General features: G+C 44.1%; 1 protein-coding gene across 3 annotated transcripts in view; it reads left to right on the plus strand.

The window, feature by feature from the left end:
• Positions 1-14799, plus strand: part of magi1b (membrane associated guanylate kinase, WW and PDZ domain containing 1b) — a 125674-nt gene extending 110875 nt beyond the window's left edge. For 2 of the 3 annotated variants that reach the window (XM_084542763.1, XM_084542764.1), the window contains exons 17-24: positions 184-376; positions 1734-2108; positions 3432-3635; positions 6416-6509; positions 6637-6727; positions 7523-7666; positions 9577-9715; positions 12716-14799. In XM_084542763.1, coding sequence (XP_084398889.1) covers positions 184-376; positions 1734-2108; positions 3432-3635; positions 6416-6509; positions 6637-6727; positions 7523-7666; positions 9577-9715; positions 12716-13974 — 2499 coding nt within the window. In that variant the 3' untranslated portion in view covers positions 13975-14799. The remainder of the gene's footprint in view (positions 1-183; positions 377-1733; positions 2109-3431; positions 3636-6415; positions 6510-6636; positions 6728-7522; positions 7667-9576; positions 9716-12715) is intronic. The other variant, XM_084542765.1, reaches the window with a different exon arrangement.
• Positions 14800-26187: the final 11388 nt, after the last annotated feature.

Genomic DNA, 26187 nt, shown 5'->3' on the forward strand with positions numbered 1-26187 from the left:
TTTACTTACTTTACTACTTCAGTAGTGAAGGTGTAATGCTACCTTTCATTTGGGAACAGGCGTGTAGTCCATGCCAAATTTCCAGCTGCTGTGAAAAATCTGGTCATTTTGATTTTTATCATTCCATGTACAGTATATACAATAATAAAGCATAGCTGTCTCATTCATCCACTCGTGTTTCAGATCTACATCGGCCACATAGTGAAGTACGGAGCTGCAGACGAGGACAGCCGCCTGCGATCCGGCGACGAGCTGATATGTGTAGACGGCACGGCAGTGGTGGGCAAGTCGCACCAACTGGTGGTGCAGCTGATGCAGCAGGCTGCCAAGCAGGGCCACGTCAACCTCACTGTGCGACGCAAAACCAGCTACGCCGGTAAGAAGAGGGCGGGTCAAGATGAGGAGAAAGAGAGCAGCTAAGCCTGTTAAAGAACTGCTGACAAGTCCATAAAAAAAAAAAAAAAAGGTTTAATGTGGATCTGTCGACTGAAGTTCAAAAACTTGTTCAGGGCTTAACAGGAATTATGTCAAATTCATGAAATACACAGGGCAAGAGTGAGTCAGTGACTTGAAGTTGGATGCAGCATGAAAGTTTTACACACTGGAGCAGGACATAAAAAAGTTAGTTGTGGAGAAGTTGGAAGTTTGCAGCCTGTTGCCTACAGCTTTTCATACAACATCTCACACTTCATTACTCCGTGAAATATTTAAAGGCAACCAACTATCAAAAAATGTAAAAGAATATACAAGTCTTGTCTTGTAGGTGCATTATTACGTACAATAGCAGTTAGAGCTGCAGTATGTGCTGTGATTATTGCATCATGTTTCACCAGTCGAATGTTTTGAATGTGAAGTAGCAGCATATTCTGTCTACATTAGCATTAACTCTCTGGCTCAAGGAAAAAATGTTGAAATTTCCTCTTAGTTGTAGTTGTCATGTTTAATAACGAGTATTGCTGTACTATTTTGTATCAGCAGTGAGTTTTATTACTTAATGAGTCCATTTGCAACTGTATTTAAGTCATATATCCACGTGGACCGCGGGGCCCTGCTTACTATATGCAGGGTTTGCCCCATCACCTTCCTCTGCTTTAATCTGCATGCGGAAGCAAACACCTCCCTGCCCCCACCGCTGCCTCCACACCATGGCCCGCTCCTCAGCGGGCCGTAAAGAACAGTCCATAAATATGATGGAGAGGGTGGTCAACCTTCGGCCCAATGACAGCAGCCAGACGTTAGTGCACTGCTGCTCCCTCTCTGCCTCTGAGCGTCGACAATATGAGGCGCCTTCCCCGAGCAGCGGTACAGGAAATGAAATGTGGAATAAAATGTCCAGATACAACAGGCTGACCACATCTTCACTTCATCTTTTGTTCAAAACAGATCAGATGAGAGATTGTTGAAGAGGCCCTTTTTCCTAAGATGCCTTGCTGGCTTTTTTTCTTTATCATAACAAGATAAACCAGCTGTGCTGGGAGAGGAAAATGTTTTTTCTTACATTTATTTATTTTCAGATTGTACAGATGATGCAACATTTAGCTGTGTCGTTGTATCTTGACAGTTTTGTTTTAATATTATCTTGCCCCATTTAAGCATTAGTTTTTTACTCTGCTCCTATTTCCTGAACTTCTTGTATAACAGTGGCTGGCCTAATTTTTATCATCTTCCATCTTAAACTTTTGATGTTGTCTCCTGCATCTTTCTCACTGTTATCTCTTTTCTGCCATTTCTAGTCAAAGCGGAGGGAGACGTGCCTCCATCGCCAGCATCCTCACACCACAGCAGCACCCAGGCGCCCAGCCTGACAGAGGATATAGGGAAGCGCACCCCGCAGGGCAGCCAGAACTCCCTCAACACGGTCAGCTCCGGAAGCGGCTCCACCTCCGGCATCGGCAGCGGGGGAGGAGGCGGAGGGGCGGGGGGCAGCGGTAATGCTGTGGTCCCTGCTGCAGCAGTCACCACCTCTTCTCAGCCCCCCAACACCACCTCTATTGCCGCCCCCTCCGCTTTGCAGCCCTACGACGTAGAGATCCGCCGTGGCGAGAATGAAGGATTCGGTTTTGTCATAGTCTCGTCGGTGTCGCGACCTGAAGCTGGCACCACCTTTGGTAAGAGATGCCACACTCTTCTGTCTGCCGTGCTCTCAGTGCCACAAAATATCTTTGTTGTTACTTGTGAATATAACAAAAATAATTTCTACTCAGCAAGACTTAAAGCACGCTCTATAGCTTTTCCTCATCACCGGGGCCTTTCATCTTTCTGTCTTCTTCGTGGTATTCCTTTGTATCATCCATAAAAGCCACTGAACGCTAAATAGCCTGACAGCCAGCACAGATTCCAGCTATTTACAGTCCCACCAGATCAATATCAACACTCTTCAAAGTAGTGGTTCTTCTTCTCATTTTTGTCTGAGTCTGTCAAGCCAAGACACTGAAACCCTTTCTTTGCCTGCAGCTGCTGCTACACTCACACAAGGCTTTCATAATTGATCACAAATGAAGTGGTTCTTACATAAGGCACTTGTATTATTCAGCTGAACTTAAATGGCTTCTGGAGCAGGTTGACACTAAAAGGCTAATGGCGCCTTAATGAGAACAAGTGCTGCAAACAGGATAAATAGTAAAATTATAAAATTATTTTGCAACATACGATCAGAGAGATTCACTCTCTCACAATCGTCTGTTTATTTTCGATTATTTCGCATTAATTAGACGTTTGTAAATCTCTATTTGATATCACCCGTCCTCCAAATAATTTCATATAAACTAGTTGTGTCTCTTCTATAGAGTTCACTCTTTGCCCCACTGCCATGGCTTCCAACCTACATTACTGCTGACATTCCTCTGTTCTCTGTCAGTGTGGGTGTACTGAAGAGGTTTTAAAATGCTCAGCTTTACGTGTTGGTGTAAAAAGTAGAGCGCACGGGCCAGCATGAGCTTTATTTGCTTGTCATCTTTAACCTTTCTCATGTGCAGGTATTTGGGATTTAGAAACAGAAGTATTTGATGCAGAGATGCAAATTCAGTAATGGTACTTGTTTTAAAAATCTGGTAGGATATCTGGTCTCTCTGTATAGGGGCTGAAGTTCAAGTTTTACAATGTTTGATTCAAAACCTATTTGCAGGAAAAATACTGAGAACTACAGCATGCCAGGTTCTCTTTATTACTGTAAAGAGCACATTTAAATTTGCTTCTCTGCCAACGCTTGCATATTATCCTGCCATATTTCAATCTTCTCTTAGTGACTTTGCTTGGCTGGCTGCTGGTGAATTAACCCGTAACCCTTCTGTTCCTCTTTTTCTGCTCCTTTCCCTTCTTTTTCCTTCTCTCTCCAAACACCATCCCCAAACGCCTGCACAAACGCACACGCTTTCAAACACACGCACACACACACTAAATCACACATCACGACATGTCAATGGTGACCATAGTCGGAAATGCATGTGTGGCCATGCCCCACAAAATAGGGCGCATCATTGAGGGGAGCCCAGCGGACCGCTGCGGGAAGCTGAAAGTCGGAGACCGCATCCTGGCTGTTAACCAATGCTCCATCACCAACAAGTCCCACTCTGACATTGTCAACCTCATCAAGGAGGCCGGGAACACAGTCACGCTACGCATCATTCCTGGAGATGGTGAGTAGAGAACTATAATGGAGGCTTCCAAACTGCTCCTGTCCTGTATAGAGTATGTGATTTTATTTGTAACTGCTAAATTAGGGCCACAGCAAACTCAGGGCGTCTTTAAAAGTCCTTGCAAATGGGTAGGCTCTTAGCACCATAAAGATCAACCTAATACACATTAGGCTAAATCAGGTAAGAGTGCAGGTTCTTCTTTGCTCCACAGTACATTGATGGAAGTCAAACAGTACCATTAGCTAATTCTAGTATCATGCTAGTCAGATTATATTTGGCCGATTGTATTCGCATTCTTTCAGTCATTACCCAAAGTTCATGACCATAGGTGAGAGTTGGAACGTAGATTAACCAATAAAGAGGGAGCTTTCGGCTTAGCTCTCTCTTTGCCACGATAGACCGAATAAGCGCTTGCATCACTGTGGAAGAAGACGAGATGAGATGACTTTATATTTGGGGGATCTCTGTCCTGAGTTTTTTTAAGTATGCCTCTCGTGTTATATAAAGCTCACAGCTTCTTCATTTGCTTTCAAAGTGTCCTGAACCCCTCTGCAGTGTTGACAGAAGTGCTTCTTTGGGGATATTTGGGAAAATATTCCCAGCTTTTGAATTTCAGTCGCCGGCATTCACTCGCTTTTATAACATGCAAGGGTAATTTCTGTCTGTGTGTGTCTGTGTGTGTGTGTGTTTAAAAAGAGAGAAATGCAGAAATTTTCTCTCTTTGTGTGGGTGTGTCTTTTCTGTCAAAGTGGTTTTAAGGAAAAGTTTGAGCACATTGTATGTTGTGCTGTGAAGCTGAGAGCTCTCGCTACTTTGTGCTGACAGATCACCCTGGCATGCTTCACAAATACTGTTTAATTAAGTGTGTGTGTGTGTGTGTGTGTGCCAGGGAGGCGATACTCCCCGTCAACCTGCGCTCTGGTAGAAATTGGAGCTATTTGTCCGCCGCTCTTTGCTTTCCGGCTCACTTCTTATGGATGAGGCGTGTTTTTTTCCTGCAGAGCAGTTGATGAGAACACTGAGCCAAAATTGCTCTGCCAAGAAAACACAGAGAGCAAGAGAGGAGGCGTCGGAGAGGAATAACTGGATATACTTTATCGGAAAGTTCTGCTTTGTGTTTATGTGCATGTGTCAAACAAACAGACGCTGTCTGATGTGGAGACAGAGAGGGTGTCAGGAAGAGATTGTGGCTTGTGTTTCTAAGTTGTTTCTCTGAGTGACTGTTCTCCCTGCTTCTGTTTACAAAAGGCTGAGCATGCCTATTTCTGTGCGGATGCGTCCTGTCTAAACTTTCTGATGTGAATAAATACCGTAGCAAGAGCATCTTCCAAGGTGAAATCAGATTCAGCTCGTTTCCACTGAGCTCACCTCTCCCATGTGTGGGAGTGCGGATGGAGTTTTGTAGTGACTGATGCACAATACTTCAGCAGCGACAAGGAAAACGGGCTGCACTGTAATGCATGCACCAGCAGCTAATGTCTTCATCAGAGCTTATGTCTGCAGCACTGACTCAAGTGGCAGACTAAGCACATCTCATTGTAAGAAGGGAGATAGACATGCCGGAGGTGTTATGATTTTTTGTAGCATATTTATTATATATTAGATATTGTAAAGTATAGACCCACTGCTCTTATCCCTTCTCCAGTTCTTTCCTCCTGCATTACTCTTTCTCTCTCCTGAATTTCTCATTTTGATTGTACCTGCTCCCCTGCCTTGCTTTGTCCATTCAAGGCAGGAGGTCATATTGCCCGACACAAATTACAGAAACAGCTAGGTGCTGTGTCTGTGCGGCATGAATGTTTTTTAAAGCAAGAATAGAGGAAAGAGGCAGCGGGTCGCGAGGGGAACGCAAAGACAAAGAGAAATAATTTCTAGACAGAAAACAGTTGGGAGAGAGATGAATGGGGAGAGGCAACAGAATGGAAGGAGTGGGTTATGCAAACTAGCAGATGGAGGAGTGAATGGGGTTTACAAGAGCAAATGTGAAGCTGAGAAAGTGAGAAATTAGTAGCATAAAATATGTAGAAATGTAACATGTGGGGGGTGTCCTCGTGCTGAAGACTGAGCTGAAACATTCATCACCGTGCTCACATGCGTCTAGAAGGTTCCCCTCTGAGGGGAGTGGTGGAGGGGGGAAGTGACTGTGAGAGGAATAATCAGCAGCAGAAGACGGGAGGGCCGCGTTATAATCAAACATGCGATAGCTGTGGATGGCCACGAAAGATTTGATTAAGGAAGAGAAAGGTTCCTCTTTGCAGTGTAATGATGGTCTATTTGACTCAGCCGGTGTATTTCCCTGCAAAGATAGAAGAAGACAGAATAAACCTGGAGCTTTTATGTCACTAGAGGCTACTAAGTGTGTATATCTGACAGGCCGACAGGATTAGTTTCAGTCCAAAATGGGCTGTGAGATGAGACGTGTGTGCATCTTTTGGGGGAAAATACAGATCGACTATTACCTTGACAAAATGATTGATGGCACAAATTGGTGTATTACCCTGTTGCCCCAGATCTTGGCTAAGTGATGGAAGAAGCCTGGAGGCTGCTGGTGGTCCTCGAAGGTCAGCTTATGTCTATCACTGACAGCTGCTTAATAGACACCAGTGTACACACTAGAAAAAAAAGAAGTTTTTGCCCGTGTGCAATATAGATTTAATTCCACCACAAAGAGGTTTTCTGTGCAAATGATAATGTATTGAATTATAAATTGTATGAAGAAAAAGGCAATTTGTTGGGATGAAACTCTTGTGGCAACCCCTGTCTTCTCCCACCCTCCACAGAGTCATCAAACGCATCGCTGTTGACAAATGCGGAGAAGATCGCCACTATAACCACCACACACACACCTCAGCAACAGGCTGCACCGGAGGCCAGGTGAGAAGGGACACACTGAGTAATTGAGTACTTTGAACATGTAGTGTAGTCTGCAGAATGTAGTTCTACGTATAGTGCTGATTGATTACAACTGATATTTCACACTGACTGCTCTATCTTGTTTCAGGACCAACACTAAACCAAAACAGGAGTCTTTTGACTTTAATGCGCCACAAGGTCCTCCTCCCCAGCCCCCGACACAACCAATCTCAGCTCAAGTAAGTCATTCACCTGCTGCGTCATCCATTCATCCATCCACCCATGTCATGTCTCAGTCTAACACATCAGTACTTCACACTCCATCCAGTCAACTTCTTACCCACCTCCATATGTGTCTTTTCAAACACCCACCCCGCTGTTTGAGCATCCACCCATCACCCATTCATCCCGCAGTACAGCCACCCTCCTTCCCAAGGACAGACCAAGTGCACTTTTATTTATTTATCTCTTTACACCTACCTGCTGGCTGTTATCTGCGCATTAAGTAAAGCCTGTTTGCTTTCAAAGTAGCCCCTCATTCCACTGTGTTCACTGCTGAATTAATCTGCCGCTGTATAGATGGCTCTCACAGATAGCATTGATCCTTCAGCAGAGGAGATTAGGAGGGCGTGAAGACAGGAGCTGCTGTGGCTGTCTGGCTGTCCTTGTGGTGCCCAGCCCTTCTCTCCCTCTCTTTCTGTCTGTGCCCTCTCTCTTGTTTCGCCCTGAGCCCACAGCATCAATAATTCAGCATCCTTACACCTGAGCATATGCAGGTACACACACACACAAAGAGAGAGAGAGAGAGTCTGGCACAACTATTAAATAGGTGTGACTTTCCTGAAGGTGGCATTTGTCCCATGCTCCTGAAATAGGAGCCCGCTTCAAAGGACACACACACACACACACACACACACACACACACACACACACACACACACACACTTGAAATCTAAATCACAAAAGTGACCTTGATCTCTCTCTCTCTCCCTCTCCCCCTCTCTCCGTACACTTGTGTGGTCTGTCTCCATCAGGATGCTGAGTTCTACTCGGTGGACCTGGAGCGAGACAACAAAGGCTTTGGCTTCAGCCTGCGGGGAGGCAGAGAATACAGCATGGACCTGTACGTGCTGAGGCTAGCTGAGGATGGAGCAGCTGTACGCAACGGAAAGATGAGGGTAGGGGCACAAAGCAACAAAAGCACCGGCGTTTACGCACCACAAATCATTAATCATTTAGTCACAGAGAAGAACCCACAGACTAGAAGATCTTTGCTGTTAAAGGGTTGTACAATGTGCTCTTGAAGTCCTATTTTACACATAATATGTAGTTGCATTATGGGAAATGCAGGCCATTGATCAACAAGACAGTACAAGACAGTAAACTTGACAATATCCCATACAGAGCATCTCGCATGAATTAAAACTACCTAGTAAGGCAATAATAAAGAGCTGGAGTACCGCTTTAATTTTGATATAAGTGCTACAATATTTGACATATGTCCATTTGTGTCAACGTGAAAACTGTGATCTCAGCAAGACTGTTTAATAAATTAAGACTTTATGCAGCTGTGCAGCAGTGATAAAATGTTCCCCCTGTAACGGGAATAATTCCAAATGAATTATTGAAACCTTTATGTCCAGATCTGTGAGAAATGCGCCCAGGGAATCTTGACAAATGTAACTGTTAACAAACACAATGAGGAATAGTTTAGAGCCTCCATTATTACAGTATGTATGAGCTATGTAAGAGACATTTCCCTATATCTCCAAACATTAAAGTGCCATGAATTCATTTTTTTTTTTTTTAAATCTAAGTTTATTTAACATCAGTACTGGAACCATTTTCTCAGCCCACAGAAGAACCTGTAATCCATACATTTATCTGAAACACTTGAATACAAGGGACGTCTTTAGATGACATTGAACATTTCTGTACATTTTTATAGTATAACATATCTGAAAATGTTGATTTGATCTATTATATACTGACTGTAAGGTGCAGTCTGAGCCAGTTGACTATTTTGATTAGATATGGGCCTCCTGGGCTATACAGCATTCAGAATAATATTATCATTCAGTATAACTGCTTGTGCATAATGTACTCCCTAATTACCGCAAACTGAATATAAACACAGTCACCTCCAGGCTTGGCCACTTTACTGTGTGCATGTAATATCGAAAAACACTGCAGTCTGTAGTCATGGACCATGACTACAGACCGAATATGTACACCACAAATTAACGCTGCACTACGAGCTTGTATTCACAGATGCCACAGGAGCTGTCACCAAACTGTAATATTTAACCTTTTAATGTGATTAATTGTGCCACAGAAACTGTAGCCCCTCCCCCTGATGGAGCTGCTTAATTAAACATACAATTAATTTATTTCCCTCTGCGTGTTTGCATGTGAGACAGCGATGTGTGAGTGTACCCGAAAAAGGAGTTTTTCATGTATATTATGTGTTGGGGAAGTGTGTCGAGTGAGGTTGTGCATGTATTAACACAATACATGCATATATGAATACAGCCGTTTGTGTTTGTGCACATTATTAGCAGAGATATTAATAGTAGCAGCTCTGTGAGGCAGCGAGAGGTGTCGGAGAAATATTCCCGAGGTGCAGACAGCCCTGACAGATAACCTGAGGAGCGGATTCCAAGTATCAGAAAGAAAAGTGTTTCTTCTGCTTTCTCTCCATCTCTCTCTCTCAGTTCATGTCCCTCTCTCCACATCACAGTTGCTGGTTTTTAATGCGATTCGATGTCTGTTTAACTGTTGATTTACAAACAAAATGTTGCTATTGAGCATTTTAGCATTCATTGAACCTGATATGTAACTTCTCCTCAATCTGTCTGCCCCTTCCTTCCCCTTCTCTTTCACTGTGTACCTTTAAACCTCTGTGCTTCTCATCTTTGCTCTTGTATACCTTCATCTCCGCTGTCTCTTGCTCGCTCTTCTTTTCCCCACTTATTTACCTCCTCTCCCCTCCATCTTCACCTGTCACTCTGTTTCTCTTCTGTTTCACCTCCCACCTTCTTCTTCTTCCTTCTCCTCCTTTCCTTCCTGGTCCTCTTCCTTCCTGCAGGTCGGCGATGAAATCCTAGAGATCAACGGCGAGAGCACCAAGGGCATGAAGCACGCGCGGGCCATCGAGCTCATCAAGAACGGAGGCCGCCGCGCCCACCTGGTGCTTAAGCGGGGTGACGGCTCTGTGCCCGAATATGGTGGGTCAATCTACGAAAACATTCCCTTCTCACCCATCTTCACGCCCTGAGCCAGGGGACGCCCAGTGGACAGTGGTGGGTCGATGGGGAAAGAACTAAATCGCCCTGCCAGGACCCTTCACCCATCCCTGGGACAAACCCACCAGGGATTGGAGAGGGGGCTGCTTGGTGTTGGGTCTCTTTCTGGTGGCGGTCACTCCTGTGTTGTTTTCGGAGTGAAGCAGGGCTGGAGTTTGCTCCTGTGGGTGCTGTTTTCTCCTCCCGCTGTCACCTGCTCTCGGTTTCCATGTCATCCCGCTGTCACTTTTCACCTTCTGACCACTGAGCAAAAGCACTCTGCTGGGACTTTACTGAAAGGTGGTGGGTGTGATTTCATTGCTACATGAAAAAAAAAAAAAGAAACTGTTTACAGGGTTTGAATGACCAGAGTAGTGAAAATCAGTGTTTCTTGTGGGTAAGAACTAACATTGAAGGCTCCAGCACCTCTTTAAACACTAATTTAGTATTAAGAGAAAACTTGATCCATCCCATGATAAAATGGGACCTCTCACAGCTTTGGTTAGGATGTGACACAGACATATTTATGATAATTTATTGAAGGTGAATGTAAGCTACTGAACTCTTAAGGGTTTTAAGCGAGAACTGTATTGAGAAGAAAAGACAGTAATGAGTTTTTTTTTATTATTTGTTGCCATTTTTAAGAGAAGATCTCACTATACTGTGCTTGACATCTACTCACTCATCCATGGATTTTCTTTTTGCACCCACTATTAATGTCATTGAAAAGCTGTGAAGATCCCCACCCATCCCCATTCAAAAAGGACACGAGTTGTTCCAGTTCTATAAACATTTTGTACAGTGATGATCAGAATAGAGGCATTTTTACAAGTATTTTTGTTCAGTGTACAGAGCCATGAATCAAAGCCACATATTAATGGATAAAAGTCTATTGCTGCATGAACTTGTCAAAAGTGTAAATTGGATTCCCCCCCCTTCTATTGTCTATTCTCCATAATATTTATGGAACTTTTTTTTATGATTATTCGTATTGACCAGTTTTGATTGATAGTCCCGAGTCATTGTAAATGTTTTCTTTTGTTGCTTTTTTTACTTTTTGAGTGGAGATACATTTGCCTGTCTTGAAAAGTTCATCAGTAAGTGTATTTGCGCTAAGAATGTGCCGTCTGAACCTGCACCAGTATGACATCACGTGAACTGTGTATATTTTGGATCATTGTTTGTACTTTTTAGTTGGCACAACCTGTGACAGTCTCTTCGGTATTTCTTTCGATTTCTGTCAGCAATGTAACACTGCTTCATACGCTGTTGTGGGTTTGCCAGTCTTCTTCACTGTCTTCTTTTTTGGGATTTGGTTCTTCTGCTGCTTCTGTGTCCACATGTTTAGGTGTGTGTGTGTGTGGGGGGGAAGTTACTGTGTCTGAGTGTGTGCACGCTTGTTTCCAGGATGTGTCTCTGTAACTGATGGTTTCCACTGAAGGGTTTGGGCAATTTCCTGGACTGTCTCTTTATTCTGAATGACTCAATGATCAAATAAACACATTTTTTTTATTTACCAATCAACACAGAAAAATAATTCTCCTTTCCTTCCTTCAAGTTGGTTCCAAGCAATCTAAACTACTGTGCTCTTCTCTCTTTTCTGTTTTTGTGTATCTTCCCTTCTTCCTGTATTGCGCTGGGCTCTTGTCTTCCTTCAGGGATGGTCGCTCCCCATCTCACTGCATGTATGAGAAATGACAAGATGGGGGAGGCCTCTGTCCTCCAAAATCAGACCACGGTTTGTAACAGTCCTCCTGTGTCGTCTGGCTCTCCCACTTTCTCTTTCTTTCTATCTTTCTCCATCCTGACATGTGTGGTGTTGCCTCAATTCAACTCACCTGTGCCCGTGCTTTACTCCATGCGTACAAATCCATTCACCTAAATTCATTGCCAGTGCCGTAGCTGTTGTTCTGGGTACTTCGTGCACGTCTTTGTACAAGATCCATTTAGCCTTTTGGCAACAAGTCCGGAGATGAAATCAGGGTGTTGGTTTGTTCTTGTAAATCGGTTTAGGTACGTTCAGTGCTTAAAACCCATGGTTTCCAGCCCAGAAATTAAAAGGGGAGGGATTCTTGAGGTTGTCAAAATTAGACACGGCTGTGACCTGTAAATCTCTATGACCCTATGAATCTCTAAGTCAAATAGCGGATAGCTGGCAAGTTTCCCTACACTGAGAGCGTCGCTGTATTTTATAGATGAATCATCATCATCAGATTGGATATAAGAACAGGGAGCTTCATGGAAAAAAGGTTGGGAACCAGTGTTTTAGAACACCTATGTTATTGCTTAGTTGTTATCTCTGCAGTTTGTAGTATTTAACATTTAGACACATGCACGTAGAAGTGAGTTAAACTAAACATTGCATATGTAGAGGCTTTAGTGATGCTAAAATTATTCATTGCACCCAGTCCACACCCGATAATAGCTATGCATTTATAGCAGTTAGTGGTTTTTGGATGTCATCTTGAGCATTTAATTTACCTTAAAGATTCTTCTAAGGCATCATTGCAGTGCATGAAAAGAGCATGGCTAATCCGTACAATCAAGCAGCATCATTCATCAATACGCAGCACGCTGGCACTAACTGTATCCTGCCTTAAGCCCAGCCACCTGACCAACCACGTCCAGTTCTGCTGAAAGGTGGCTGCACAGAAACCAGGGAACAGGTTTGTAATGGGTAACAATCAAACAGTGGCTGCTCCACCAGTCTATCAGTGTCTCTTTATTCTGTGTAAGCTACACAGTCTTACCATTGGCTGTTGCTGTGCCATCTTTGCTGGCATTAACATCAGAATGGCTTCCATTGGAAATGCTCCTAATTTAATGTCTGGGTAATTCCGCATGATTAATGTCAAAGCAGATAAGAGTGCTGTACGCTGTGTTAGAGTTTGAGATGCATGTTTGATCCCCCTGCCATCGTCTGTATGTCACACTCTGTTTCAGACGGCAGCCCCAACGACAGCAGCGCAGCCAACCCAGCCTCAGGGTTACAAAACGCTGCGGAAGTGAGCACCCTTCACTCAACCAACGCGCCATCAGAGTCAAGCTACCCACCAGAACCCAAACAAGCATCCCGGAGCAAGAAGGAGGCGACCCGCCGCTCTAATGGCACTGGCAAGCACCCCCATTCCAAACACCACCGCCACCACTCCCCCACCAAGAAAACCAGCGCAGGAAAACACAAGGGGAAAAAGTCCACGGGGAAGAATGTGCCCAAGCATACCAAGAAGAAGGATGAAAAGGGAGGTGATGGTCATCGCCACCATTCTAGTGGGAACCACCACCGCAGCCGCCACCGCTCGCCTAATAAGGGGCACGGCAGGTCACGCAGCACAGAGAACAACCTGGACGGCCGACACGGGGGGCACCACCGTGGCCGGTCCCCGGACAAGCGCCACGGTCAACACTCCTCATCTCACCACCGCCACCACTCACCGCACCGGTCTCCTTACCGCTCGCCTCACCGCTCGCCTCACCGTCACAGGTCCCCCTACCGCTCTCGGCACCACTCCCCCACCAGACGCTACGCCCACTCCGCAGACCCCTACCGCCGCCATGCCTCCCCAGAGAGACAGAACCGCACCAACGAGAAGCCCAACGGAAGCGAGGCCGTATTGAAGGAACTAGCCAAGTCTCCTGAACCCAGCCTCCCTCTAGAGGACAGCATCCTGCGAGAGAGCCCGGCCCTGGACCGTCTGAACAGGGAGGCTACGCGTCCTCAACCTTACAGGGAGGGCCGCCTGTATGGGGAGGACAGCTTGCTGATGAGAGCCTCCTCCATGGAGAGGGCCTATAATGGGGAAAGCCTGCTGAGGGACATTGCATCCCGCCAAAGAGACGCCTACAGAGACACCACCCTGCCCAGAGTGCGCACTCCTGACTCAGATTCAGCCTATAAGAGGTACACCTCATTGCTAAGAGGGCAGTCATCTGATAGGATGGACAGGGAGGGGCGCTACGCCAGTCGAGGTAGCTCACCTGAACCTCAGTACCGAGCCCGCAGCCTGGGACGAGACATCTCCCCGATCAGGAGCCCCAGAAGGGATGACTCAGAGGATGAAGAGGATGATGACAATTTCGTAGCGGAAAGGGTGAGGGAGTACTACAGCACGCTTAAGACCAACACCAGTCGCTCGCCTAAGCCCACGCTCCCTGAGCCCAAGAAGACCTACAAGGAGAATCCCAAAGACCTGAGCATCTGATTGGACAGCTGTCAGCCAATCACAGAAACCACCCACAGAACACCTCAAGTACTCAGTCCCATTCTCACTCGGTTCAACAAAATGTGTACACATGCTCAAACACGCAACACACCACACACACACGCACATATCACGCACACATTATTTAACAATGTTGAGTTACTAACAAGACAGTGATTCCAAATGACTTTTGAAAGCTGTTTTTTTCTTTTCTTTTTTAATTGTATGTTTTCTTTTCATTTATTTTTTTCTCGTTTTTGTTGAAGCATTCTACATTTACACTAACACAGACTTTTCCAGAAAATGTAAAACCATAAAAAACAATGATGTGCCTAACAGTTCCATTAACAAGCAACATTTTGTTTTTGGTTTTGATATGTGGAGGGCATTTTGTGCCCCACTGTCAGACGATGAAATGTATGTACTTTTCCACAAGGATCCCATGGAAGCACCACGCACCCTGATCACCATAACCGGTGCTCACAACGATGCTGTGCATGTCTCTACCGGTTTCAGTGTCTCTCTCTCTCTCTCTCTCTTTGTCTCTTTCACTCTCTCTCTGCCTCTCTCTCTCTCTCTCTCTCTCTCTCTCTCTCTCTCTCTCTCTCTCTCTCTCTCTCTCTCTCTCTCTTTCTCTTTCCTCCCAGTGCCACTGTTTTTTAGACATTTGACCAGACTATAGCACAAGCCTGCATTTGTTTGTATATTTTTGACAGTTTGCAGTATGTGTACATTCAGAGGTGATCATTTTAAATGAATGAAGGGAAAATTAAAAGTTAAACTATGATGATGATGATGTTAAAATAAAATAATATATTCAACAAATGAACAAGTGTGTGGCTGTTTTGCCTTTATCTCTCTGTGCAGCTCTGTCACCACCATCTGAAGTGGCAAGGCAGATACCGGGTGGCAGGTAGAACGGTGTCTCCGTACCTTTTTTGCACAGCTCATTATTGGGGCAAAAAAAAAAAAAGACAAAATAGCAAGGAAGTGCGCGTTATCTAACGATTTCTCAGGCCTCGCGAAGCATGGGAAGTCTTTGAAGAAAAGTAAAGCAAAGATCTGCCATCCTGTCACAACATCAAAGCGAGGATAGGACATTCTTATAAATGTTCCTTCACTGCTTGCTTTGATTTGTGCGTTTTCTCTTTTCTCTCTTTCTCCCGTCGCCCTTTACACTCCTTCCCCTTCCTCTGTCTCCTCTGCATCCACTCTCTTTGCTGAAAGATTTTTTTTTTATCTGATAGAGAACAAACAGTGGGGAAGCTGCGTCCCTGTTTCAGGACAGTGACAGCAGTAGGTGGATGATGCAGGAAGAGGCCTGTGGAAATGACGATGGGGAAATGAGAAATGGCAGAGAACAGAATGGTCACTTTTGGTAAACAATAAATCCTAAAATAAATTTACTATTGCAGAAAAATTCAATATTTTCTCCAGATGCAGACATGTTAGAATTTTATATTTTAGTTCTCAGTAGCTTCTGAGATTCAGCTTTTAAGATACACGAACCTAAATCCCTCACAGGCTGCATGTGAGTCTCTTATTGCATGTGTTTATATTTACCTTTCTCACACCCTTACCTAAGACACTGCAAATATCTGCTTGAACATGCAGACCACTGAAGATTTTCAGATCTCCCGTCACATAAAGTTTCTGCCCCATACTGCAGCACATGCCATGGCACTTAACGCCATATGCTCAAAAATATGCATTCAAGATTACCCTGTGGACACAATCAGTGCAGCTCATGAGAGGAAATGGGAAACGGAGATAAAGCATCGTGATCAAACAGTTAACACATCCAAGCTTTTTTTGGCCCGGTTTCTCTGCAATTCAAGGGGGCCTCAGTGTGCTTGAGTCCTTTTGATGCAACGATCTGAAAGTGTTTTTACATGGCCACATTAACGGAATCCGGCTTCTGCTTATTTTTAAGACTACCAAGCTACTGCCAAGATTTTCAGATTTTAATTGTCTGCGGTTTTCGCATGTTGTGAGTAGTGTCTTTTATTTTCTCAAAGAGACATAGAGGAGATGTTTGTGGCCTGCACATGCTCTTCTTTTCTCTCTCACAGACGGAGAAGCAGCTCCTAAATAATGGATGTAATCCACTTTCCAGCTCTGCTCCCTTCTCTTTAAATATCTCTCACCACTCTTCATTATCGAACACGCAGAACCCCGGCGTTGTTGCTTGTGCAGCCCCAGAAATGATTAACAGCCCGTGTCTGTTGATGATTCATCACGTCTGTGCCGTTCAGGAGGAAGCGGCGGTAATGAAATATCCAATAACGGCGTGAAGCACATCTCGGCATGGTGCCAGTCTACCTCTGTCTACCTCTGTTCTCCCATCAGCTCAGCTCCAGGTGCTCTCGCCCTGACCTCAGAGATTCTCTGCTGGCCCGTTGCCATGGCAACACCGATGCAACAGGCCCTTTCCCTCAAGCTGACTGGAGCAGACGTGAGTTGTCGACGTGTAAATATGAAGGCTGAGCGAGAACAGGAAACAAGAGCACTGGGTTATTTTTGGCCGTGTGCTCGAGCTGCTCAAGGGTTTTCGAGCTGCTTTCAGTCAGGAAGTTTCTAAATTTTGAAATTGCCTCTCTCACAGGAGGCTCCGCATACTGTATAACAAGCCCGCTGTGCTTCCCGCTGCTGTCATGTGGAAGCTATTCTTCGTCCTAATGCTGTATCTGTCTCGTGCTCGGCTGTGCGTGGCGAGGAGCGGCGGAGGAACGTGCTGCGGCTGCTCAAATGGAATTTCATACAGTGTGTGGTTTTCTTATCAAGGTTACTGTAACAGTACTCATAGCACACAGTGCATGTAAGGCTGGTGGCTCCTGTGGGGGAGGGGTTTATTAAGTAGTAGAATGGCTGCGGCCTCCTGCAGTGGTCACGCTAATCAATCAGCAGCTGTTGAAAGGGAATCCACAGACTGTCTCAAAACCTTCGAGCAATTTTTTCAATTAAATTCTGCCTTTCCTCATTTTGTTGAAGCGTCCAGGTTTGTAGTTTATCTCAGGGATACCTTGACAAATATCTTTGGCAGACGTACCTTTCAAAAAATCCCAAAGGAACTTAATTGTTTAATTAGCACAGATGACTTGATTCACCAGAAGTCACACTGGTCACATTACCACGTTATTATAGGACAGAGATTTCCCTCATGATGATCTGTGATCTTTTGATTTCTCCTGCAGCACCTGTTATGATCCCACTTGAGGGCTGCAACATAAGATGGAAACATTCATTCATCTTCTGTAACCGCTTGTTCCTGTGAAGGGTCGCGGGGTCTGCTGGAGCCTATCCCAGCTGTCATCGGGCGAGAGGCAGGGTACACCCTGGACAGGTCACTAGTCTATCACAGGGCTAACATAGAGAGACAGACAACCATTCACACCTACACCTAATTTAGAATCACCAATTAACCTAACAAGCCCAGTCAGCCCATGGATTCGAACCCGGGATCTTCTCTCTGTGAGGCATCAGTGCTAACCACCTCGCTACTGTGCCACCCAAGATGGAGTAATTTGTTTGCATCAGGTGAAATGTAATGAGAGCATCTTAAACCCAAGCACTAGACAAGGACACTCACACTGCCACTGCAAGGTCAGTGGGGGTGCAGATGGGTGTCTAAATCTCATCACAGATGTCTGATGACCTAACATCTGCTTGTCATCAGGTTTAAGTAGATAGTTTAATTTATGTGCAGGTGTTTCTGCTCTGGGTGAAGCATCCATTTTGTGATTGTCCTGATGCTTGTTTGCGCTCATTGTATTTAGTCACTGGATCAATAGACTATCCTGCCAACGCTTGAATTGAGGTGCGCGTCAGACGCCTTCACTGACAGTTCAGGTTGCCCAGATCTTGCTCTTGAATTTCCTTATGTGGCTCCAGAAGTGGAGGGTCCATGCCCCCCCCAGTGACCACTCCTTGACTGAACTCTTGCCTGCTCAACAGGCGTGGCCCCGGGTGTCCCTGCTCTGTCTGTTACGGGTAAATAAACGAACCCCTGACTTGTGCATGCACTGCACACAGTGCATGTCTTTTTAGGTCTTGTCTCCACATTTCAACTAACTCCTTTGTGGGGTTTCATGCATACAGCGCTCCTGATCAAAGGCAAATTGTGCACCTCATGGTAAGAATAAAGTAGTTTTAAGAGTGACTCATCCGCTTTTAGAAAAGAAACGGCCCTCTGAAAGTTGCCTCTGACTGAGCCGATGAAATAGTTATACTTTCATAAGAAATGCATTCGTAAATGTCAACCTCGCCTGTTGCACTGATGAATGATTCATTTCCAACTCTGTACGAGGCTGTGTGGTCATGGTTGTTCCAAGAAGAAAACATTCCACCTTCTACCTTCTAATGAGTAGTTTTATCCACATCTTTCTTTGTAATCTGTTTCAATTCAGAACCAATATGAAAAAAACACATCATTTGTTCAGAAGAACAGTTTGTTGCAATGTCACTGTTCAGTCAGTCAAAGAACTGTCAGAGAGTGCATCAGATGGTGTTATTTAGGTGTTTTGAGAGAGGAGACACTGACCTGGAGGACACAGAGGTGTTGGTCTAAGATGCTACCTCCTCCTCCTCCTCCTCCTCCTCCTCCTCCTCCTCCCCCTCCCCCTTCTCCTTGAACATGTTTTCACAGCACATCACCTTCAGTGGCTGTAGCAGCTATGCCAACTGTCCATCAGGAGCAAAGTAAGGGAGGTGACATTTTTATAGATTTTTATTTTCAACATGATTTGTAACTGAAGGCGCTTACAAATGATGCCCCGCTTATACAGGAGACCTGAGCTGGCAGACACAGGTAGCCACTGTCTGCGCCAGAATCCATCAGCGCCTCCACTTTTTACGCAGACTGCGGTTGTTTGGTGTCAGCAAAAACATAATGTTAATTTTTTATAGGGCAGCAATAGAGTCTATCTTACGGTACGGTATCACCAGTTGGTTTGGTAATCTGAGTGTCAAACTTAAATCACAGATTCTCAACCTGGTCAGAGTAGCGGGCAGGATTATGGGTCACCCCCCCCCCTTAACCCTCAGGAACTGTTCAATGAGGCTGTCATTACTCAGGCAAAAAACATTTTAAATGACAGTTCCCATGTTTTGTTCAGCGAATACTCGCAGATGCCCTCAGGGAGAAGATACAGGGTCTCCTTATGTAAACACAACCGGTTCAAACATTCCTTTGTCCCAGTGTCAGTTAAGCTCATTAATGAGCAAATGTAGGGAGGTTTTACCAGAACTGTAACATGTACCAGCATCTTTTTAATCCGTACCAGCATTTAACTGCACTTTAAATGTGTATTAGCAATGTACTTCAAGTATTAGGTAGGGCAGATTGCACAGCTCAGCTCAGATCCTCTTGCACTTTGGTCCCTATCTGGTTGCCAGTTATGTACCCTCTCCTTTGTTTGGATGTTTATATGTTTTATGTTTATATGTTTTACGTCTTATGTCTGTCTATGCAGCAGTACCCTGTCTCTAAACCAAATTTCTCCCAAGGGAGACGAATAAACGAACTTGACTTGACTTGACTTGAATATGTGTCAAATGTTGTCATTTAATCTAGAGGACTGCTGAAGAAGGACAAAGTGGACAAAGGGATGGTGACATAGACGAGAAACACGTAGATAGCAAAGTCTTGTTGGTGTAGTCACCACCAGGGGATGCTTTCAGGAATGTGACATGGCCAACCAACAAGAGGGCAGACGTCAGCTGAATCCATAATCCAGATATAGACTGAGTGGAATAAGCTGCCTCCACCTTTGAACACTAATGACATGAGAGCACTTTCACCAAAGAATTATCTTCTGGCATGACTTCACCTGCTACCAAGGTGCAAGGAGGAGGAAAAGAAATTGTATAAAGTTCAACACTCCATCACCATTTTTTTAGTATATGGAACCAACCTCATTATGTATGAAGTGATCATTGAACCAGACGGGCTAAGGAGACGAATGCATTTAAACTGTGCTGCATGAAGCTACTGGCACATCCAGTGAGGTGCTCTTGAAAGCAGATGCAACAACTTAGGAATGCAAAAAAAAAGTGGCCAAACTACAATGATTTTGAATCGCTGAATTGAGCATCAGTGTGATGATTCTGCTCCTCTATTCTGCTCCACCCGATTCAGATTTGTAGATGTCTGTGAATTCTCTCCTGAAAGTGCCAGAGTCTGACCTCAGCAGCAACGCTCACAGGATAGAGCTTGCTCTACTTTTATTGTCATAAAGTATTACTGCCATCACAAAACGAAAGTACACAGAAGTAATCCTTAGCATGTGAAGGAGTCTGCTCTGTGCAGCTCTGAGCTGTCCCTCAGGTCCCCACCACATCCCATTAGTTCCTGTGTAATCAAGAGAGTAGTCATTAATGACTGGGATCTGTGTTACGACTGCCATCCACACAGTGTGCCCGTGTCGCGTTCAAACTGGGAGTGGAAATCAGTCATGTTCAACGCAGGTCTACAGGCAGGCACACTTCAAAGCACTGTCTTCCCATCAGCGTCACTTCTTTTTTTAGATTTGACATTGTCAGGTTAAATATTGATGCTCTGAAGTTGCTTCAAAGGAGAGGAAGACAAAAGAAGGGGAGAGGGTTACTTTGGAAACATACAAAAGGAGTATTGAGATTTGTCTAAGTGGGTGCGGAATTTGGGAAAGGCGAGAACCAAATCAGATAAATTATTCTTATACAGTACATGTACACTCATTTGCCAGTTTATTAGGTACACCAGTGAAATCAAATGTGGTCTATTGTAACAGTCCTGTACTAAATCCTCCTTCATGACTGCTCTAATGTTCAGTTGAGGTTGAATCAGCGTCAGGAAGGTAGTGATTTAACTGTACGATCATTTTGGGAGACGTAGTCTGTGGTGCTGTTAAACTGGATTGAATTAAACGCTGAAGCCCACTGACTAAAATGGGGTGGCCAAAATAATAGAAACATGCATCGGCACAACACAATACAATTCAACAGTCCTGCAAACCACAGCTTCTACAATGAAAACAGTTGAAACAGCAGCTCTCAGTTATTTTAAACAAATGCTCAATACTATAACCTACATGAAAATAAGATTTAATGCAGGACTGTTATATTAGAATGGATTTGTTTTTTTACAGGCGTACCTAATGAGTAAGTGAATGTAAAGTCAAAAAAGACTCGATAGGTACTGCTTTTACACTTGACTCATTAGTTCTGTTACATAAAGTCATAAAGGAAAATAGCACTCGCAACTCAAATTGTAAGGACCAAATTCACGACTACCGCTACCTTCCTCATCTCAGACATCTTTTGCACCAGCCTGCCTCCGGAGGCTCAGTTATTTTATGTATGCAGTCAACGGCTGCATTCTATTAGTAATCAGACGACAGCAAATGGGGATCAGACACACTTAGTAAAAATCACCTCCACAGTGTCTAAACATACATTCGTCGGTAACCTCCGTCCATAAATAAACACTCCTTGACACATATATGGGTGCAGAATGAGCCTCATAAATATTTACACCTGGCGAACAGAATTCACGCAGCATGATATAATTGGCACTCAAAATGTTAATGTTGATGTGACGGTGAATATCATGTTACAGATTAGTACTGTTATTTTATAAAGCACACGAGCTGAACTGACGATGCTTGCCTAGATTGTTGGTTGAGCTAGAAATACTGATTAATTAATTGTAGTTTAAAATAATATAATTCATCCTTTCCAGTACAAAAGTACAAAGCTATTTGATGGATGGGATAAATATAATAAAGATCAAATGATCATTTTAAAATCCTAGTGCATCTGCCTAGGCTACACTAACATATCTGACAGCAGTTGCGTGATTGGTTTGACAGGACCACCTTTTCTGGCTCGCAGGTGTTTGAAGAATGACTGGGGTTGTGAACAGGAGGGGACGCTGCTGCAGAAAGCTGCTGCTTCAGGCTGCTTGAAGATGTAACAAACTGTCTGATCCGCTGGTCCTGATAGATGCTAGTCTGCAGAGGACGCTGGGACGTGACGTTTCTGTTGCAAAGAAGCCACCTCCACGATTTTGCAGGCAGAGTGGACAAATGCTCTGAGGGAGCTACATTGTTGGTTAACATAAGTAAACGCTCTGATGCTTCATTAATGTCACCCTGGGTGAACGGGAGCTGCTGGTTCTCTTTTTCATTGATGTGAAGGAAGAGAAATCCCAGACGTCTTGTGTCATACTTAAAAGAGCGCAGAAGAAAAGCTGGTTTAAGGTGGAATAGTTTTGATCAGGTGAAACGTTCTACAGTACAATCCAGTTTAAACTAAGCTAATTTAGTGTGTCTTCCTGATTACACTAAATTACATTATTCTAAAAATGTTAAATAGTATGATGTTTATTAACACAGAGTTATCAGAACTTGACTGATGAGCTTAATAAATGCAGTACCTAGAAACACTCCTCATTTCCATCAGTAGGCCTAATTGCATTGCTGTGGATTTCAGTTAGTGAGTTTGTGTGGAAGTTAACATCTTGTGCAGCTCAACTCCAGTGACGTGTTGCCATGGTTTCCGTTATATAATCAGTGCCTGGAGAGCAACAAGTAGTGATATCCTCATGTTCCACACTTGTTAATCATTTCCACTAATTCCTTGGTGAGATTTGTTGTGTCATTTGAGCAGCTACAGTTATAGTATTACAGCTGGTAATGCTGAATTATTAAAGGAGTTTTTTAAAGGGGCACTCAACAGTTTTACCCAGAAGGCTCAGTCTTTATCACAGTAAAATAAATAAATAAATAAATGTTTTCAGAGACCAAGCTGAGAATACAGTGAAGACAGTTTTATTAGGGAAAGTCAGGGATACAATCTGAAATGTGGAGATTAAAAAAAATGCCTGTAATTATATACCAGGTAGAAACGATCAATCAAAAGGTTGCATTGTGGCAAATGTAAGATCCACGTTTTTTGTTTGCCACCATGTTGTTTGGGAGGGCTAACACTAATGTGCACCTTGGAAATGCAAATTTGATGAAAAAAAGATATTTATGGATTTATGGCTTTTCAATATGGATATATTAAAAAAAGAATTTCAGTCGTGGATATTACATGAAAAAACTAAAAAATATTGCTAGAGGTACCGACTGTGTCCCACAGCGACATCTTGTGGCAGGTTTCAGACATCGCACTCTCCCTCCTGCAGGGATCATTGCCCCGCCAGTTGCCTTGCCATTCAGAGACTCAACAGATCACTTCCAGTGTCTCCTCCCAAATCATAACTCACCAACTGTGAGTGTAGCTGATGCTCTGAAATGAGAGCAATCCACCCTCCAGATTGTACACTTAAAAGCAGAGGGTTTCCTGCCACGGTGTCAGACGTCCGACATCTAAGGCCAAGGACTCTGTCAGAAAGAGAGACGGATCGATATGTCAACAAAGACATTTTTGTGTTCGTGCGCTCGTTTGACCACAGTCAGGGTCAGAAGGAGATGATGGTCTGGAGCGCCTTTGTTTGTGGTATTGATTCAGTCTGGCAGAGACTGAGCTGATGTCACAGAGTAGCTTGCTGGCTCAGGGTCAGTGATGCTGTGGTAAAACGCCCTCTACTGCTGCTCCAGTAAAGGTATTTTCACGATTAAATTCACTTTATAGCCTATTTGGAAAGGGCTTTTTTTACATACCATGAGCTGGATAGATATTTTTGTGGGTCAAGAAGGAGTTGTGAGTTTCATTTAATCTTCCTTTTATTTGAACTGACTAAGCATTAAACGTCTGGGTGAATTATCTGTCTGTGCTGGGGGTGAGTTGATAGCTCTTATCAGCTGAGCACCTTTTTGGAAATGGGCTCTGTGCACTTAGACGTACATTCTATCATAAAATCCTGTGAGTTCTGGATTTAAAGTGCTTTAAAAAGTCTAGGAGTCAGAGAAGATGGGAGGCCCTGCGTGGAAACTACTTGAAAAGAGTAACTCACGTTCCTCGCTATATACTGTACGCCTGTCCAGCAAACACATGCTCACACACAAACAACACAGGGTTTGCTTTTAAGCTGAGTTATTGCCTGACCACTGCATGGTGCGTTTTCCGTAGCCCTTTATGCATCACTACATCAAAGTGCCAATTCATCTATAGCACGGCCTGCAGGGAATAGACACAGACTCATCAGCAAAAAAAAAAAAAACCCGGTGCAGAAATATGCTGAGTCGACACAAGCTAAGTGTTTTCTTATGGCTTCTTTAACAATTTTTTTTCTCTCTTTCAACAGCAGCCTCTCTGTTATAACCAGTTCTGTGGAGACAGTATGAGCTATAGTTAACAACAAAGATTTGTGTTAAGTGACAGCTTCTATTAGAGAGCACTGTGTAACACAATGAGGTTGTGCTGGAATGTACGCTCCACACAGAGTTAAGAAAACATAGTGTTGAAATTAACCGATTTAATTCAGTCCCAAATGTGTGGCTTTGGGAGTCCTGACATTATCTAATGTGCACAAACTGCATTGCTTTTGCAGTGAAGGGCATGCACACACAGAGCCACTCTCCACCTCGGCAGGAGTTGCGAGGAGTTCCACAGCATGTTAATAAGGGTGCAGTCAGCCAAGAAAAACACAAATCAGATATACATCTGCGCCTTGACCTCGCCAGTGGCCTGTAGCAGAAAACAAAGAAGAGGTAATGAAAGATACATTTGCAGTAAGCATTTCCACCAACACCGGCTTTTGTGCATTGTGATTGTAACTGCATAGAGGTGTTTCAGACGTTTTAGTACCTGGATCTACAGCTGGATCACAAACTGGACTGGTCGATTAACATAGACTCAGTGTACAAAAAAAGGTCAGAGCTGTCTCTATTTTCTCGTTGCCAGTGCCCTCTTCTACGCTGTGGTGTGCTGGGGAGGCAGCACTAAGAAGAGGGGCACCTCGCGGCTGGACAATCTGATACAGAAGGTGGGCTCTGTAGTAGGGGCAGAGCAGGAGTCCATCATGAACAATGTCCACCACCCTCTCTACACGACACCATAGTCAGACAGAGAAGCTCGTTCAGTGACAGGCTGCTGTCTCTGTCCTGCTCCATGGTTGTTTGTCCCTCAGGCCATATGAATATACAACACCTCCCTGTGAGGAACCAACTGAACTTTGGTCATTGCTGCCAATACTGTATATTTTCTACACAGCATTATATATTCATGTTATTATATAACTTAAATATCTTTGTTTCTATGTGATGAAGCTACTGGAATGAATTTCCCACGGGATAAATAAAGTATCTATCTATTCTAATCGAAGTGATTTTGTCATGTAGAAAGGAACCTGTGACCTCAGTATACACCCTATGTGTAGCATAATGTGGGCATATTGGCAGCTCCCTGCTATGACCACAGATAAAATTGTGATACAGGGAATCTTCAGGTTGTAAATCCAAAACAACTGAGCTGAAAGGTGCTAAAATGCTCTGTAGGGTTATGGGTCAGCTGGCTGGCAATTCTCTGAAGGATCGCCAGTACAAGAGCCTCGACAGTCAATGATTTCATCCTGATAAGAGCTTGATCAGTCTGATAAGAATCAACGGGTAAATGATTGTGTAGCCACTAGTGTGATAGAGTCATCTAAAGCAGCAGTGGTAACATATGCCTGTGAAAGGGTCCTGGAGCAATGAGACGAGGGAATATTTTTTTTAAAGAAAAATGTTTATACCAGAATAAATATTTATTAATGAGGGCCGCGGATCAGAGCAACATCTAAGTCAACACTACACTATCTGGTGAATTAAAAGAAAAGACTAGACAGACACACATACACAGACTCCTTCATTTATTGTGTTACCGAGATGTCTATTTAAAGCTGCATGGGTCAGTCCAGCATGGGGAACAGAGGGTCGTGTGACTATGTGAATCATGGTCTCTCAATGGGACATCATAGCTTTAAATAAATTTGTGGTTTGGAATCAGCGTGCAGGTACTAACGCTGTTTTCCAAGAGTCAGGTGAGGAATGCTTTATTGCACAGCTTTTTGAGCCAAAAGAATTCCTTTCAATTTCAGTTTCAGGCCGAGAATTAGGTTGTGTCCTGAAGCGGGAGCAGATGAATGCAGGTGGTTTAGAGGTAGACACTGCGGTTACCTGACATTCCTCGTTAATCTTCCCTCTCTCTGCAGCCGTCGAGAACATCTTCGGTCACTGTGATTTGTGGGGGCACAGAGCTGCAAACAACACAATCCCCGAGATTGCATCTTTTGACGAATGCCTTGGAATA

Source organism: Chelon labrosus (assembly GCF_963514085.1).
Source record: "Chelon labrosus genome assembly, chromosome: 4".
NCBI classification, from domain to species: Eukaryota; Metazoa; Chordata; class Actinopteri; order Mugiliformes; family Mugilidae; genus Chelon; species Chelon labrosus.